Here is a 17,498-nt window from a genome sequence, read left to right as displayed (position 1 = left end):
TGAGTAAGAGGAAGGAAAGAAGTTGTCAAAAAAATTTACGGCGAAAGTATCAACTGGAGCTTTTTCTAAACTAAATCAGGAGCTTCAGTAGCTTGAAAACATGGACCCAAACTCTGATTGCTTTTCTAAAGTCGATAGGCCGGTTCAGGAAGCTGTAAGATGTTACCGTGAAATAGACGAAGAAAAAGAGAGAAGGACCTTATGGACAACTCTCACCAATTTTCTGACCAGAAAAGTCATCTCCATTCCCAGGGATAATCTAGAAGCTTCCACAAGTAGAGTTATTACCACAACTGACAATGTGCCAGTGTCTACCAACTCTTCTTCAACACTGGAGTAAATTCTTATGATTTCTGTATTTTTTTAACATATGTATGTATGTATTAAAATATATCTGTAATTTCATATGTAATGTTTCCAACCCCCAAAGACAAATAAAGATCAGATTTATAAAGATACTATAATAAAAGGCAATAGTAATGAAAACCAAAAAAAAAAAAAATGAGCTATTTGACTTATGTCAGAACCGGCTTAGGATGGAGCAGTCAGAATGGAACCCGTTGTAAGTTGGGGGCTATCTGCAGAGGGTCTGTGAACAAAAGGGAAACCCTCGGTGAGACGGACTGCCACAGTAGCCACACAATGGGCTCAAACATACTAATCATCATGAGAATAGCACAGGACCAGGCAATGTTTTGTTCTGATGCAAGCAAAGTCACCATGAGTGGGAGCCATGCGACAAGTTACAAGGAACAAGCACCCACCCTAAAGAAGTGGACTGTGTAAGGAAAGCCAGAGGAAAGTGCAGGCTGCAGGGCTGAGGAAGCCAGAGGGAAAGTCAAGGAGGGGGGGATCTGCAGGGTCAAGGCCAGAAACAGCAGAAGCACAGCTCAGCCAACAGGGTCTTTGTGAACTTCCTCTGGCAGGCACAGGGAGAGTGACTGATGGAGCAAAAGCCAGTGGAGGGAGGATGTGGGAGAGGAGGGAGGTGCAGACAAAGGGCCATTGAGTGATTATTGCCAGAGGGTACAGGATCTTCTGGGAGGTGGAGATCTAAAAGAAGTCAGGATAAAAGTGACCTGGCAAGTCCTCCTCGGAGGGAGTTGTGTTGACAGCCTGAAGCATTTCTATTTTAAAAGGAAGCTGAAGTGGGGAGGGGCAGGTGCACAAATCCCACAGAATGACTAAGGCTTGTTGTGGTTGTTGGGTCCCATTCATTTGATTCCAACTCATAGCAACCCCACATCACAGAGTAGAACTGCCCATAGGGTTTTCTAGACTGTAATCTTTACAGGAGCAAATTGCCACACTGTGTTAGGCTGGGTTCTCTAGAGAAGCAAATCTAGTAAAGCGTATAAATTTATACAGAGAGATTTATATCCAGGGAACGGCTCGTGCCATTGTAGAGGATGGAATGTCCCAAGCCTGTGGATTAGGACAGAGGCTTCTCCTGATTCATGTAGCTGCAGGGGCTGGCGAACCCAAGATGGACAGGTCAGAGAGCAGGGCTCTTGCTCACAGGCTGTGAAGATCGATGAATCCCAAATTTGGCAGATAAGCTGCAAGCTCAAGTCCCAAGAGCCAGAGGTCAGATGAACAGGAGCCAGCTACAGGATCCAGAGTGAGCAAAAAGCCAGAATCTCTGCTTATATTCAGATGCAGACCACACACCCAAGGAAACTGCCCTTAAACTGATTGGCTACTCACAGCAGATGCCATCATGGGAGTGATCACTTATAAACACTGAGAATCATGGCCCAGCCAAGTTGACACACCATCTTAACCATCACACACATCTCTTTCCTGCAGAGCTGCTGGTAGGTTTGAACCACCGACCTTTCAGTTAGCAGCCGAGCACTTAAGCACTGTGTCACTAGGACTCCTTCGCTAAGGCATTAAGGAAAGGGTTTGGACATCCAAGGAACATGTAAACATGATCATGTCACTTCTCAATTTAAAAGCCCACAGGGGCTTCTGGAGTTTCCAGGACAATGTGCCACCCTCCATGTCCCAACCCCACCCACCCACCTCTTGGGACTCCCCCTGCCCTGGGCTCTTCCCCTCTACAAACCCTTCCTTTCAGTTCCTCCTCAGCTCCTCAGCCCCCTACCTCCACTTCAGGAGCTTCACCCAAGCTCTTTCTTGTGCTTAGAACCCCTCCCCTCGCCCCCACATCACCTGGTGGCCACTTCCTCTTCTTTCATAGTTCAGCTGGGGAAAGAAAGGGAACGAAAGAGACCAAAATGCTCACAGCTGGGATCTCAGGGCAGCAGAACTGCAGGCAAATTCAACTTTCTTCTTGCTCCTTCTCTGTGGTTTCTAGAATTTCTACAGTGAACATGTTTCACTTTTATAACTGCAGGGAGGGGGATGCTGAAGAGTGGTAATTTAAAACACAGAGCACCACCCAGTCTGACGGTCATCTCTCCAGGATGGCCCCCCAGCCCCCAGGCTGGGCTAGGACCCTCTCCTGGGTCTGGGCAGCCCTTGGGGCCTCCCTTCATTCCACACTTCTCAGCACCATGCCTCAGCTCCTCCCCAGTGGCGGACCTGGCACCTGTGGCCAGAGTGCACCTTGGGTAGGCACTCATTCTTTGCTGAAGGGGGCGTCTTGGGGATGGCCTGGTACCCTCACTCCGCTTTGCTCACCAACGCTCAGAGACAGGAGGTAAGAGCCCCCACCCCACTTCATTGTCCCCCTCACTGACCAACCCCATCCTGATGCCCCTCTCTGAGGGCACGGACAATACAAGGGAAGAACCAGTCCAAGCCTGAACCAGTTGTCGTTGGGTGTCGTTGAGTTGATTCTGACTCGCAGAACCCCATGTACTAGAGCAGACCTGCTCCTAGGGTTTCTAAGGCTGTAATGTCTATGGAAGCAGATCGCCAGGTCTTTCTCCCATGGAGCTGGGTGTGGTTCCGAACCAACAGCCTTTTGATTGGCAGCTATACTCTTAACCATTGCCCTACAAGGGCTCCTTGTCCTGACCTGGCCACCCTCCAAATGAGCTCTGATGTTTGAGCATCTTACCTTTCAAAACAGACCAAAAACGCGACACCAAACCAAACCCGTCGCCTTCGAGTCAGACAAGTGCTGTAAAAATACCAGTTCACGCTTGTGAATCTTACGTGTTTCTGGGGCCAAATGTCTGACATTCTTGCACTTGGTTTGTGTCCCCACATGGCCATGGTGCGCCCTGTGTCCAGCATCTGGAGGCTGGAGAACAGGTGTGGGCAAGCATGTCTTCATACATCTGTAATTCAGAGGTGTTGAAAGACATGACAAGCAGGCTGATGGCCCTGTTCCCAGGGCAGTGGCACTAAAAGATCCATAGTAATACATGCTCTGGGTTCAAAGGTGGCCTTCTGACGCCTGTCCCACACTTCTCAACCAGGCATGTGGCCAGGCGCCGTCGCATCTGATACATAGCCCTGGAGGACGCACCCCTTCTCCTGTGGCGTCCTGGGTTCACGCTCAGGCAAATGGCTGGGACTCTGGGACACAGCAATCAGCCCACACCTGTGTCTGCTCAGCAGCACTTCAGATGGGCCTTTAAAAGTGGCACAGCTCTGAGATGCCAGAGTTACGGTGGAGGACAAAATTCCTCAGCTAAAATCAAGACAGTGAGAGAGGCTTTCTTCTGTAGCTGGGGATCAAAGTGTTTTCCTTGAAAATCGACCTAAGACAGAATGGATACCTTTGATCAGTACGTCTGGGCCCTCACACCCTTGGCTGACGAAGCTTTGTTCCATAGGAGGGATTGAGTTCCAGGTGGATCAGGGAGCCAGGGCCAAGGAGGTTGGGGCAGCAAGGAGGCCGGGGCAGCGAGGAGGCTAGGGCAGCTGAGTGAGGAGGTGGAGGAGATGGGGGATGCCTAAGGAGGGCAAGATATGGGGAAGTCACTGGAACATTTTAAACAAGTATACACCAAGTTTCCACCACTTGTCTGTCAGTTTGCTATACTCTGGTAGCTTGCATGTTGCTAGGACGCTGGAAGTCATGCCACTGGTATTTCAAATAGCAGCAGGGTCACCCATGGTGAATAGGTTTCCAGACTAAGGAAGAAAAGCCTGGCTATCTATTTCTGGAAATTAGCCAATGAAAACCTATGTATCACAACAGAATATTGTCTGATATGTTGCTGGAAGGTAAGCCCCCTAGGCTGGAAGGCACTCAAAACACACGGTTTTTTTAAGTATACCAAGGATTGCGAAGATGGTGCAGGATCAAGCCGTGTTTTGCTCTGTCGTACATGGGGTCACCATGAGTCGGAACTGACTTGATGGCGAATAACAACGACAACAGACCAAGTTTATTCAACATATGCATTCCTTTTGTGGGGAAGTATCCAGTGAAGCAGGGAGGGAGGGGTGCTGGCTGGCCCTCTTCCGACAGTGTCTAAAAGGCTCACGGGGCCACTGTAGCTGTGGGAGCCAGGGGCTCTGCTGGAGCTGGGGCAAATGTAGCAGTCCCCCTAACGCTGCCTAGTCAGTTCTGGGCACCATTATCCCCTGACCCCCACGTGTTGCTGGGCATGTCTGCCTATTGTTGTTGTTAGTGGCCATCGAGTAGGCTTCGATTCGTGGTGACATCACGAAACATTGCCTGGTCCTATGCCATCTTCGTGATCGCTGGCGTGTGAGAGTCCGTTGTTACAGCTGTTGTCCAGTGCCTTCCAACGTGGGGGCTTCGTCTTCCAGCACTGTATTAGACAATGTTGACAATGTTCTGCTGTGACCCGTAGGTATTCATTGGCTAATTTTCCGAAGTAGATTGCCAAGCCTGTCTTCCTAGTCTGTCTTAGTCTGAGAGCTCTGCTGGAACCTGTTCACCATGGGTGGCCCTGTGGCGTTTGAAATACCTGTGACATAGCTTCCAGCATCACAGCAAAGTGCAAGCCACCACAGCATGACAAATTGACAGAGGAGTGGTGAAAGTGCCTATTAGCTGGCCCAAATCTAGACAAACAGCTTCTGAATGTTTGGCTCTCTTTAAAAACATGTAGTTAGTTCATTTGAGAAGTTTTTTTTGGCTTGCTTTGAGATTTTACAATTGTAGCATAGAATCGTGTTTAAGAGTGTGGGGTTAAAGGACTCAAAGGGACCCAGTTGAAAATCCTAGCTCTACCACTTACTAGCCATGCTGCTTGGGCAAACCTCGTCCCTTCTCTGAGCCTCGGTTTTCTCATCTGCAAAAGGGGAACATGCCCAGTGGACCATGGCTTCTGTCATCATGTGGCTTAGCCGTGATGCCTGAGAGTCTGCTGGACAGGGAGCCATGCACCCTGCCAGAGTGGCTCGGGGAGTGGTGAGCCCAAGGCCCTGGGAGAGACAGGAACAGGGAGGGCAAAGGCTCAAGAGCTTGGTGTCTGTGTGGAGTGACTGGAGCGAGTGCTGAGAGCACCGAACAGGGCTGTGCCAGGCTGAAGGCTGTGGCCAGGGTTCTCCAGGCCAGGGGCTTTCCACGGCCTTAACGGTGGCCAAAGTTACAGAGCTGCACAAGATGGCCTGGCCCTGTCTGACCCAGCTGTGTGAGGACAGCTGAGCCCAGCAGGTCAGCAAATAGTGCCCTCACTATGAGTGAGACGCTCTGCATGCCATTTTTTTAATTGGTTGTCTTGACCCTGTAAATTGATTTCAAACTCTCACCGGAGTCTCCTCCAGCAGGAGCCCCTGCCAGGCTGGGGAGTGGGGAGCAGGATGGCTGGGTTTTGTGGATCCCAGGAGGCAAGGGAGGAAGGGAGGTCAGACTCTGGAGGGGCTGAGGTGGGGAGGGGCGGGGTTGACCTGGGGAGATCTAGTTCTGAGTGTGGGTGCCCCAGAGGAAAGCTGCAGCGGGGAGGGGATGGAAGAGAGTGTGAGGAGCCCTTGGAGGAGCCCCCGTGGGGGAGGCCACCGTCCCCCTCAAACTAGCCAGGGTCAGAGCATTGATCTAGACATCTTTCTGACCTGCAGAAACAGTTCTGTGCCCCCTGGACACACAGGGCTCTGAAGTCAGGTCCTGTCATGGGGAACTTGAGGGCCTGGGGGCTGAGACCAGCACGCACACTGGGTCCAGTCATTTCCCCTCCCACCCCCCACCCCAGGGACTTAGTGGGGGGTTCCTGGGCCCAGTAGGGGTGAGCTGCCTCCTCAGCAGGTTTATAAGAAGAGAAAACAAGGAAGCAGGGGCCAGCAGCCAATAGACAAAGTCTTTCCCAAGAAGGGAGGAGCGAGATGGGAAAAGGGCCTTCCCTCCTCAGTGGGAGCAGGAGGAAGCTCTTGCGGGAGGGTGCTTCCCACTCAGAGACCCTGACCCACACGCAGGCCAGGGGTCTGTACCCCAGGGCATCGTCCACTCCCCGGTGTCCAGGCCCAGCCAGGCCCTGAGGTGGTGACGAGGCTTGAGTTGTGGAAGAGGGGGCTGGCCCCTGCGTCTGTCATGCCTCAAGGCCCCCGGGCCATGTGAGCCCTGCGCTGCTGGCCTGTTACATTCGCAGGCAGAAGGAACAGGGTGACACCTTCCCAGACACAGTGAGGACTCATCTGATGTCCCTGCCTTCCTCTTGTCCCTGTGGCCAGTATGCTGTGGCCCTGGTCCCCTTCAATCCCACAACAACCCTGTAAGGTCGGCACTGTTGCAGATGAGACACCAAGGTTCAGAGAGGTGAAGCAGCCACTCAAGGTGGCACAGCCTTTAAATGGTGAGTCAGGATCTGAACCCAAGCCTGGTGCCTCTGGAAGCCAGGCTCTTCCCAGGCCCCTCAGTTTCTGGCCAGGCCCAGGCTTCCTTAAAGCCCTTAAAGTTGCCAGGCTCTTGAGACACTCATGGTTGGCAGTGAGGGACAGAGGGGTGTATGTTGTAAAGACATCACCTTCTGCAAAGTGGGGGGCCAGGGCTCAGCAGTGGGGGTCTGTGCTGTCAACAAGAAATCATCCGTACTCAGTTGTGTAGGGGTGGGGCAGCAGCCAGGAGCCCTTGGAAACCACAAGGAACATTGCCAATCTCACTGACAGGGCTTGGTGGGGTGGTGGCCCTCCCAGGCGCCATGTGGCAACTGTTTCCCAACCCTGTCTCCTGCCGGTCCATATCCCCCACCCCCCACCCAGGCACTTCCCCACCAGGGTGCCCTCTCCCCTCTCTGCTGCATTCACACAGGCTCACCAAGCTCCCAGGCAAAGAAACACCTCCCTGGCCCCGGGGTTCCCTCCTCCCCTTCGCCACATGCTACTGGGGAGAACCGCAGGTCTGCAGGCATGTGGGGGTGGGGCGCAGGCACCTCCCTGTCCTCACAACCAACCAGACTCTGTCATGAACCCACTGGAGTCTCCTTCTCTGAGGCCCCCCCGGGAGCCCCTGGCAGCCCCTCCAGACCCCATTGAGTGCAGTGCAAATCCTCCTGACCTCCTGGATTGAATCTATCCCCTCCCAGAAAACACCGAGGGGCATCTTGACGCACTTTTCTACTTGTACCCCAGTGTCTGCCCAGCTTAACCTGTACCAGAGCCGGCAGGACTCCTGGAGAAGCACCCAAAAAGCCATCTTGTGTTGCCCCTGAGGCCCTTCGCACCTCCAGGAGGGGAAGAGTCCTGGCCCCCCAAACAGAGGAAAACTCTGAGCAAGTCACAGGCCTGTGGGCACTTAAAGCAGTTAGAGTCCTGTACTGTAATGACCAAAGTCCAGAGCTTGGTGAATACTGAGATTGCTCCGGGTGGGCTCTGTGGGCCTGTGTGTGAACATGGAGGGGGAGGCGCCTCTCCCCCGCACTCCCCCCAGGTCTCCCCATCCTCCCCTACTGGGTATCTGAAGCCCTGGTGGCAGCAGGGAGGGAGGGGGAGCTGTACGGGTGGAGGTCCTGCCTGGGCAGAACAGTGCTGTAGACAGGTGGGCTCTCTCAGGCACTTTCATGGATCCCTCAGGGGTCCCCACGAGGCATCAAAGGGACACCTGCTCGCCTGCCTGCTCAGTAGGTGGGCTCCTGTGGCAATGACTCTGTCCTCAGCCCCCAGGAATTCACAAGTGACCCAGGCCTCCTCCCTGGCCCGTTTGCCCTCTAGGCAGCCCCTGGCCAGTTCCTTCTGCTTACAGCACATGTTGTCTCATGGGGCACACAGCTCCTTTGCTTGAACAAGGGACAAAGCGTGATGCAGCTGCCACCGGGCATGGGACCAACACCAGCCCCTGTGTCCTCTTGGGGCACACCTAGAGATATGTGAGGGTCCCACTGAAGCCCCTGTCGGCCTGAGGTGAGACGTGGGCACCCCCAGGGCAGCCTGGGTGCCCCTGAAGCTCTCTCCCAAGCCCCCTGGTCCCCACACTCTCTCACCCCCATAACCCCCACGTGGTCTTGGAGCATCCAGCCCTTTGCAGGCCACGAGCTTTTACAATGTGTGGCTTCTACCAGGGGCCTGCCAAGCCCTCTCTTTAGCATCTGAGGTACTGTGTCTTGTGCCACCGTGAGCACGCCCCGTGCCATCTCTTGTCACACTTGGCTCTTGTCTCTGATTCCCTGCCCTGTGCTGGCTTTTATTCCTCAGCACAGGTCAGACAACCCCAGGTTCAAATCCCGACTGTGCCAATTGATGGACCATGTGGCTTAAAAAAACAAAACAAAACAAAAAAACCGTTGCCATTGAGCTGATTCCAACTCATGGTGACTCCATGTGTTGCAGAGTAGAACTGCTCTAGGGTTTACTTGATTATAAACTTTCCAAAAGCAGATCGCCAGGCCTTTCTTCCTTGGTGCTGCTGGGTGGTTTTGAACAGCCAACCTTTAGGTTTGAAGTTAAGTGCAAACTGTTTGGCTTTGGGCCTCTGTTTTATCATCTGTACAATGGAGTTGCAATAGCTGCTCATAGGATGGTCATGGTGTTTAACTGATATAAGGTATGTTGTCAGGCCCAGCCCTTTCTCTCCCCTCTGCCCTTGGCCTATTCCTCACCCGCCTGTAAGTGCACTTGTGGCTTCAGTTCACTGAGAACCTCCAGGGACAGCGTTTCGTCCATACCCCCACGTCCAGCTGTGATTGAATTGTGTCTCTCAAAAAGATACATTGAAGTCCTAACTGCCCCCCCACCAGTACCTGTGACTTTATTTGGAAATAGCATCTTTGCAGATGTTATCAGTTAAGATAACATAAAGTCACGCTGGATTAGGGTGGGTGCCAACCCAATGGCTGGTGTCCTTATAAAAGAGGAGAGATAGATGCAGAGGGAAGATGGGCGTGTGATGACGGAGGCAGAGATGGAATGATGCTGCCACAAGCCAAGGAATGCCTGGGGCCACCTGAAGCTGGAAGATACAAGGAAGGGTCTTCCTCTAGAACCTTGGGAGTGAATGTGGCCCTGCTGACACCCTGAATTCAGACTTTCGGCCTCCAGAACTGTGAGGGAATGAAGTCCTGTTGTTTTGAGCCATGCAGTTTATGCTACTTCATTAGGCAGTCCCAGGAGACTAAAACCCACTCCAGCCAGGCCACGGCCACCCGCCCCACCACCCCAGACAGAATTAGCAGCTCCCTCCCCTCTTTTTTTCCCCTCGAGTCCTCTTACCCCAGGCTCCCTCTGCTCCACAGCCTCCTTCCCTGTTAGACTGGGCATGTGCCAGGGCAGGGACCCCCTCTGGGCCTAGGACAGGGTCATGACCTAACTGGTGCCCCTTAAATGTTTCCATGCAGAAGGCCCAGGTTCTGTCCCCAGCCAATGCACCTCACACAATGCCACCACCCATCCGCCAGTGGAGGTTTCCGTGTTGCTATGGTGCTCGACGGCCCTGGGTTTTTTTTATGGTGCTGGACAGGTTTCCACAGAGCTTCCAGACTAAGATGAACTAGAAGGAAAGGCCTTGCAAGCTACTTCCGAAAATCAGCCAACGAAAACCCTGTGGATCCCAACGATTTGGTCCGCAGCTGATCACGGGGACAGCACAGGACCAGGTAGCCTTTCATTCCATTGTGCATGGGGTTGCCATGAGTCAGGGGACAACTCAGCAGCAGCTGACAACCACCACAAAACGTTTGTTGGATATTCAAATGATAACTGAGAAGAATTCATGGACTCAGAAATTACTAGGAACCGGACTGTAGTGGTGAGCCTTACCATGGGGCAGCTTCTAGTCAGCAGCCAGTTGAAGTAGCAGGGGCTGGAGCCACCCTACAACCTGCACCCCAGAAGGGGTCTCTGAGAAGCACAGGTCCCAGAATGCAGGCCGGGGCTGGGCAGCTGCTGTGGACCAGGCTCAGGGGTGCTGACACCCCGCAAAAGGAAGAGGGCAGTGGAGACAATTAGCCACATCGTCAGCCCAGAACCCCTGCCTCTGCCGCAGCCACATGACTGGCGTTCTCATTTTTGGCCCTGCGTCTCCAGATTGGCTGTCATTATTGATTGAGCCCATCAGATACCAGCTCACTTTTCCCAGACAGCAGTTTCATCCGAGGGTGAGGTTCTTGCCCCGAAGCCTCCCCGGCTATTGCAGACTTGAGCCAGGGCCCTGCATCTTAATGACCCTAGCCCTCTGACCTTAAAATAACGAATCCCAGAAGAATACAGAACAATTGACGTCTATTTTTATGGATTTCTCCAGAATTGTAAAGATCGACTTAATTGCACTAACAGATTCCATCATTTTCTAGAAGGATTTTTAAAATGAGAATCTTTTCAAAGGACTGGGTGAATGAATGTCTTCCTGCCATCACAAATGGGAAGCTGGCTTTGTTGTGCTGACAGCGTGTTCATCCTCACCCGGTCCTGGAGTCGCCCCTGGGTGCTTCCCAGTTCCTAGAGGAGGAGCAGACGGTCCCAGGGTGGGTGGACAGGGCTCCGTGCAGCCCTGGTGCAGCTGAGTGACCCTGATCAGGTCCTAACCTCCCAACTACCTCAAAGAAACACTAGCACCACTCTCCTCGCTGTCTGGAAGGCTGGCTGTGAGAACCACGCTGATGTAGGTGAAGGCTGGAAAACAGCTCCTGAACCACGTCTTCGGGAAAAAGTAGGGACTGGTGAGGATGGCACAAACAGTTCGTGATTAGCTACTAACTGAGAGTATGGTGGTTCAAATCCACTCAGCAGCAACTTGGAAGAAAAGGCTGGCAATCTGTTTCCGTAAAGATTACAGCCAAGAAAACCCCACAGAGCAGTTCTACTCTGACACTCATGGGGCCGCCATGAGTCTGCAATGGGTTTGGTTCTTGTTTTGTTTTGTTTTGTTTTCAGTTGGCCGGGTGAGGAGGTGGAGGAAGGCATCCCAGGCAGAGGGGACTCGGGAACAGGTGTGCAGAGAGGGGAGTGGCCTGTGTGTGTGGCCCTGCCCCCAGCGTGGGGTTGTGGGGCACAGTGAGTAATGCTGTCAGCCATTACACCCCTCTTGCCTCTTGTCCCTTCCAGCCTACCTGGCACCCCGGGGGGATCATGAAACAACTCTCCCCCTGTCTCCACACCCCCAGGGCTCAATAGGAAGCTCTGAAAGAGAATCAAGGCAGGGAGCATAACAGGGCTGAAATGGGGCCCTATGTAGAGATAGGGTCTGGGGGAGCTAGCAGGGCAGGGGGCCTTGCCGGGGGAGTGTTGTAAATGGGGTCCTGGGTAAAGGACAGTGTAGGGGTCTGGGGACCTGGGGCTTGGTGGGGCATGTCCTCGGGTTCTCCTGAATCAATGCTCCCTGTTTTATTACGAAACTATTATGCTGTTATTGTTTAAAAAAAAAAAAGCCAAACCATGCAGAAGAGTCCAGAGATATGAAGTCCAGGGTGAATTCCCATCCCATTCTGCCCACGAGAGATGAGGCCTGGGACAGGGGCTCCCCCAGCAGATGGTGCCCAGTGGATTCACCACAAGTGACTGTCATCATATAAACGATGCCAACGTGACCCTCTGTGACATCCAGACTCCCTGGAACTATTGACGCCTTTAGTTCTCTGGGGGGGGGAGGCACCTCTTTGATGGCTCAACAGGAAACTCAAAATAACAGTGTGGCCCAAACTCTCTCTCCTGGTCCCGGGCCTTCCAGGTCCCTTGGGATCCTCTCCCTGGGGCTTCAGCTCCGAGCTGACCTGAATAGACCTAAGAAGAAATCAGCCTGGCCTTACGCCAACCCATGGGGGGCCCACCGCAGGCAGGAGCCCATGCCTGATATCCCCGACAAAATAAATCTTGCTGCTCCCTCTGAGAGCCTCACGCATGATCTTCTCCCGATTAACAACCCGGCCTGCATGTTCTTGGCTGCTCGCTGCCGACCTCAATTTAGAACTGTCTGCTGTTTGGCTGCTGGAGGAGGACAGTGTTGGAGAGACAAGGAATAGGGCAGGCCAAGGGGGCTGGTGCAGGCCTGAGGTCTGGGGGCCAGGCGGCTGCTGACCAGCCAGGCAGGGCTGCTGCTGTGGGGTTTTCTGACGGTTTTCTGAGGCACCTCCAGGGGTCAGGGAGCCAGGATCCAGGGCGGCTTCTGCAGACCTGCCTTTATAGCCGTCACTGAACATCGTGGCCACGGACGAAAAGTCCACACACGTGGAGCATTCTTCCTGGCTGGGGAAATTGCCCTCAGAACCTTGTTTGTTATGCCAGGACTTGACAAGTCCTCTCTGCTCAGATTCAAGGACAGGTTTGTTTCTTATGAGGACTGGTACACCTCCTTCCACTGGACAGAGAGACCTGCTTCCCTCTCCTGTCTGCCACCACGAGGCTGCGGGTGTCTTTATTTTGCCTTCCTGCCTCCTTCCTCTTCATTTCTCATCTTTCACCTGCCGTTGGTCTTCTTATACCTGTGTGCCTTAGTCTCCTAGTGCTGCTGTAAAACAAATACCGCAAGTGGCTTTAAAGCACAGCGATTTATTTTCTCACAGTTCAGAAGGCTTTTGTTGTTGTTAGGTGCCGTTGAATCGGTTCCAACTCACAGAGACCCCATGTATAACAGAATGAAACTCTGCCTGGTCCTGTGCCCTCCTCACAATTGTTGTTATGCTTGAGCCCATTGTTGCAGCCACTGTGTCAATCCATCTCATTGAGGGTCTTCCTCTTTTTCATTGATCCGCTACCTTACCAAACATGATGTCCTTCTCCAGGCACTGGTCCTTCCTGATAACAAGTCCAAAGCACATGAGATGAAGCCTCGCCACCCTCGTTTCTAAGGAGCATTCTGGCTGTACTTCTTCCAAGACAGATTTGTTGGTTCTTCTGGCAGTCCATGGTATATTTAATATTCTTGCCAACACCATAGTTCAAAGGGATCAATTCTACTTTTGTCTTCCTTATTCATTGTCCAGCTTTCACACGCATATGAGGTGATTGAAAATATCGTGTTTTGGGTCAGACGCACCTTAGTCTTCAAAGTGACATCAGAAGGCTAAGAGTCTGAATCCAGGGCCCTGTGTCTAGGGGAAGACTCCCTCTGTTGGCTCTGGGGGAAGATCCTTGTCTCAGCTCTGTAGCCCCAGCATTCCTCGGTTCCTTGGCAATCTTCATGTGGCATCTATCCTTCCCAGTCTGTGCTTGCTCCTGTGTCTAATCTGCTCTTTTTATGACTCAGAAGTGATTAGGTTTAGGACACATCCTACACTGTTATGGCCTTGTTAACATAACAAAGAAAACTATTTACAGATAGGATTAGATCCATGGGCAGTTGTTGTTGTGTGCCATCTAGTTGATTCTGACTCATAGCGACCCTATAGGACAGGGTAGAACTGCCCCATGGGGTTTCCTGGGCTGTAATCTTTATGGGAGCAGATTTCCAGGTCTTTGTTCCGAAGAACCACTGGTGGGTTGGAACTGCTGACCTTTTGGTTAGCAGCCAAGTGCTTAACTATTGGGCCACTAGGGCTCCTTTTCCATGGGAAGAGAGGTTAGGATTCCAATATGTATTTTGGGGGGACAAAATCCAGTCCATAACACAGTGCTTCTGTCCAACACACAACATGGCCTCATGGCATTTGGGAAAGTGAGTGATGAAGACTGTGGGCTCTGTGGTTTCCAGTCCCGGGCAGGGCTGCAGCTCCACCCCAGACATGCCCCAGGGGTAAAGTGGGAGCAAGTTCTTGGCTTCCCAGTGCCTCGGACTCTTCCTCTCTGTAAAATAGGGCTCTTGCTAATCCCTGCCATGAATGCGTCAGAAAATACGGAGTCGTGCACACCAAGCACGCAGCCAAGCGCAGGCACCCACAGGTACATGGGAAGCAGGTGAGCTTGAGACAGCCTCTGAGAGTGACCTGCCACTCTTCCCTTCCTTCCCCTTCAGGAGAGCAGTCGGTGACCCACACTGGCCCTCCCATTGTGGTCTCCTTGGCCAACAAGGTCATTTCCTTTGGCTGCAAAATCACCTACCTATACACTCCAAAATATAAGAGCTTCATAGTCTGCTACTACTACGTAGACCGCCAGAACAAGTATAGTCCTAGGAAGCTTATTGACTGCCAACCCAGCCAGGGCACAGAGAACCAGACCCACACTGTGGAGTGCCAGGTCACCCCTGAGCTGCCGGATTCGTCAGCCACTGGCACCTACTACTGCTCCGTCCAGTGGCAACACATCACAAAGGATGGCAACGGCACCTTCATCCTGGTCCGAGGTGAGGCTTCCTCCTTGGCACTTCCCAGGGTGAAGGGTCCAAAGGTTTCACGCAGCAGAGTTTGGGGCACCACGTCTGAAGTGAGGAATGGTTTGCCTTTTTTCCAGCTTTGGCAAAGCAGAACAGAGTGGCTACAGGATGCTCCCAGGCATGTGGGCGTGCCAAGGCATCCAACTTTGTGAGGAAAGGGTAGAGGTGTGGGGTATGGATCTGCCTAGGGCACCCTCTGGCAGGTGACTTGAGATAGGTCACTTGGCCCCTCAAGTCTCAGTGTCCCATCGGCACAATGGGGGGAACGGATATGTACAGAATCAGGTGTGTGTTTATGGGGCCACATGTGTGTGACCACAGGCTCATGTACATCTTTCTGGGGACAGCTTCCTAGTTTTCATTATATTCTCAAAGGGGTCATGGCCCCAAAAGTTAAGAACGAGTCCATCACTGAAGCCATGATTCTCTGACCTGCCTTTGCAATTCCCATGGGAAGTCCCTCAGACTTGGGTTTGAATCCTGGTCCAGCTGCTTCCCAGGGTGTGACCTTGGGCATAGTCTTCATGGCAGTACCTTGCCAGTCAAGGGCTTTTATGAGGGTGAAATGAGATCATGCATACAAGGGCCAGTGCCTGGTGATGGGAAGTACTCAATAAATAGCAGACATTGGTGTGCCTGGCATATGATTGGCACTTACTGAATATTTGCTGGATGAATGGTTGGATGGATGAATGACTCAGAAGAAGGGGAAAGACGGTGCCCTTCACTTACCCCTGGAGTGGGCTAGCCACCTGCTAGACTCAGTACAAACATGTCTCCTATCTCCTTCAACCCTCACTACATCCCTTCCTCACCTCAATGAGGTAGATAATTATTATCACCATTTCACAAATGGTGATACAGAGAATACCCCAAGAGGTGAAATTACTCCCCCAGGCTCCCACAAGCAGCTCATGGTGGAGCCAGGAGTTCACCAGGGGTGTGGGGCGGAGGTCCTAAAGAAGTAAAAGTTGTAGTTCCTGCCCATAAAGAGAATCAAGGCAGTAAACAAAAAAGAGGCTTAGCCAAAGCAAGTGTGGAAAGGAAGACCTGAGTAGAGGCAGGATTTGGGGGGGCATAGGCGAAGAGGGGGCCTTGTGGGGGAGTGCTACAAGCAGGGTCCTGGGTAAAGGAGAATACAGGGAGTTTGGGGCCTGGGCGTTGGTGTGGGTGAGCTGTGCCTGTGCTTCTCCTGGGTAACTAACCCTCTGCTTCCTTCCTCCTCCTCCTAGACTCAGGGTACCGAGAGCCCCCGCAGGGCTCCCAGGAGTCCCTGCTCTTTGGCTTCACTAGCCTTCTGACCCTCCTGAGTGTCCTGGGCACAGCTCTGCTGCTCTGGAAGAAGGTATGGGACACATCCAGCACCAGCATGCTCACAGCAGTACTGCCCTCTCCCCCCACCCCCTTGAGGGCTCCCACGGGGGGACAAAGGGACAGCCAGCCTACCCCACAGTAGGTCCTGGCAGGCCCTGATGAGGCATGCATCCATACCTGTAATAGGTGAGCCACCATCCCTTACCTGTTCCTCACAGCCTCTTGCACAGGGGCTGGGAGCACCCTCCTCCTGCATGCTCCCTGGGGCTCCCAGATGCTGGGACTGCACCCTACTTGTTGTCACCAGGTCCTTTTTGATCTTGTTCTAAGAAACCAAGGCTCTTCGGCCTTTCTGGGGCACTGGCCCCTCTGGAAATCTGATGGAAGCCACAAGCCCTCTCATGTACTGTTCATGGCTCCTCGTATTAGAAACAACCCCTGTCCTGGATTTTCTTGATCCCTGGAAGAAAAGAAACATTTTCCAAGAGCCACTCTGCACCAGACCATGCGTGGTCTCCTTTGTGCTACACCATAACTCTATGAGGGACGCTTCTTCCCATTTTACAGCCCTGGAAAGGGAGGCTTAGAGAGGTTGTGATTTGCCCAAGGTCACACAGCAAGCAAATGGTACAGTCAAGCTGGAGCGTGGTGGGTTGGGCAGTTTGGTCCAGCTCTTTGCCTGGCCCACTCCTGCTCACCCTGTAGGTGACACCTACCCAGGGAGGGTCATCTCCCTACTGGTGCTCCCCAACTGTCATCACCCCCTGCCAGGCAGTAAGTGTTCTCATGGCTCCACGTCAGGAATGGGGTGAGTCTCACAGACCTGGGTTCAGTGTCTGCCTCTGCCATTTCCGGGCTGTGTGGTCTTGGGCAAGTCGCCTGCCCTCTTTGAGGCTTTGCTTCCTCATGTGTGAGACAGAGATGCTGTGAAGATCTATTTCACAGGTTCCTTGAGGGACACATTCGCATTCAAGCCACGCCTGGCACATGGTGGTGAGCGCCATCGCTCCGAGCCACTATTATTTTGTGACTGGGGGTGCTGCTGGCTCCTGGCTGAGACTTAAGTAGCTCTCCAGAGCTAATCCCAGAGTAAATGGGCTGGGGGTTGGCAGGCAGCCAGGGTTTTTAATTAGCTCCTGCCCCGAGATGACGCTGTTATTGTCCCACTGTTGGCAGTGTGGTGCCTGGGATGAGGGGGGAAGTCCAGGCCCGCCTCCCTCTGCCTCGGCAAGGAGCTGACTGCACCACCTCCTGCCTGGCTCCTTCCACTTCCCAGCAGGCCACCCCGCCCTGCCTCTATGACCACCATTAGTACTTCACACCACAGCCAGCGTGAGCTTCTGAAACCGAGCCCGATCCTGGCGCCTCCATCTTACAGCCCTCAGATGTCCACACTCTTCAAGAGGCCCATCCTGGGCAGGTCTGCCTCTCCATCCAAGCCGACCTTTAAATTCCTCAAGACCTGCAGGCCTTGGCCTAGGCTGCTCCCTCTGCCTGGAACTCTCTCCTCCCCTTCTAGGGAATGAACACCTTCTTAGCCCTCAGGCCTCAGCGTAAATGCCCCTTCCTGCCGGGCTAGGCTTTCCCTCCTTATCACACTTCAGTAAAACTCTAGTTCCAC

The 17,498-nt window shown here is 53.0% G+C and overlaps 1 protein-coding gene across 1 annotated transcript in view; it reads left to right on the top strand.

The window, feature by feature from the left end:
• NFAM1 (NFAT activating protein with ITAM motif 1) overlaps positions 1-17,498 on the top strand; it is a 41,203-nt gene that overhangs the window by 9,192 nt on the left and 14,513 nt on the right. Inside the window, exons 2-3 of the mRNA XM_049884542.1 lie at positions 14,204-14,533; positions 15,796-15,908. Of these exons, the coding sequence (XP_049740499.1) occupies positions 14,204-14,533; positions 15,796-15,908 (443 nt within the window). The remainder of the gene's footprint in view (positions 1-14,203; positions 14,534-15,795; positions 15,909-17,498) is intronic.

Source organism: Elephas maximus, chromosome 4 (assembly GCF_024166365.1).
Source record: "Elephas maximus indicus isolate mEleMax1 chromosome 4, mEleMax1 primary haplotype, whole genome shotgun sequence".
NCBI classification, from domain to species: Eukaryota; Metazoa; Chordata; class Mammalia; order Proboscidea; family Elephantidae; genus Elephas; species Elephas maximus.
Note: the sequence above shows the minus strand (reverse complement) of the source record. Positions and strands in the feature narration are given on the sequence as shown.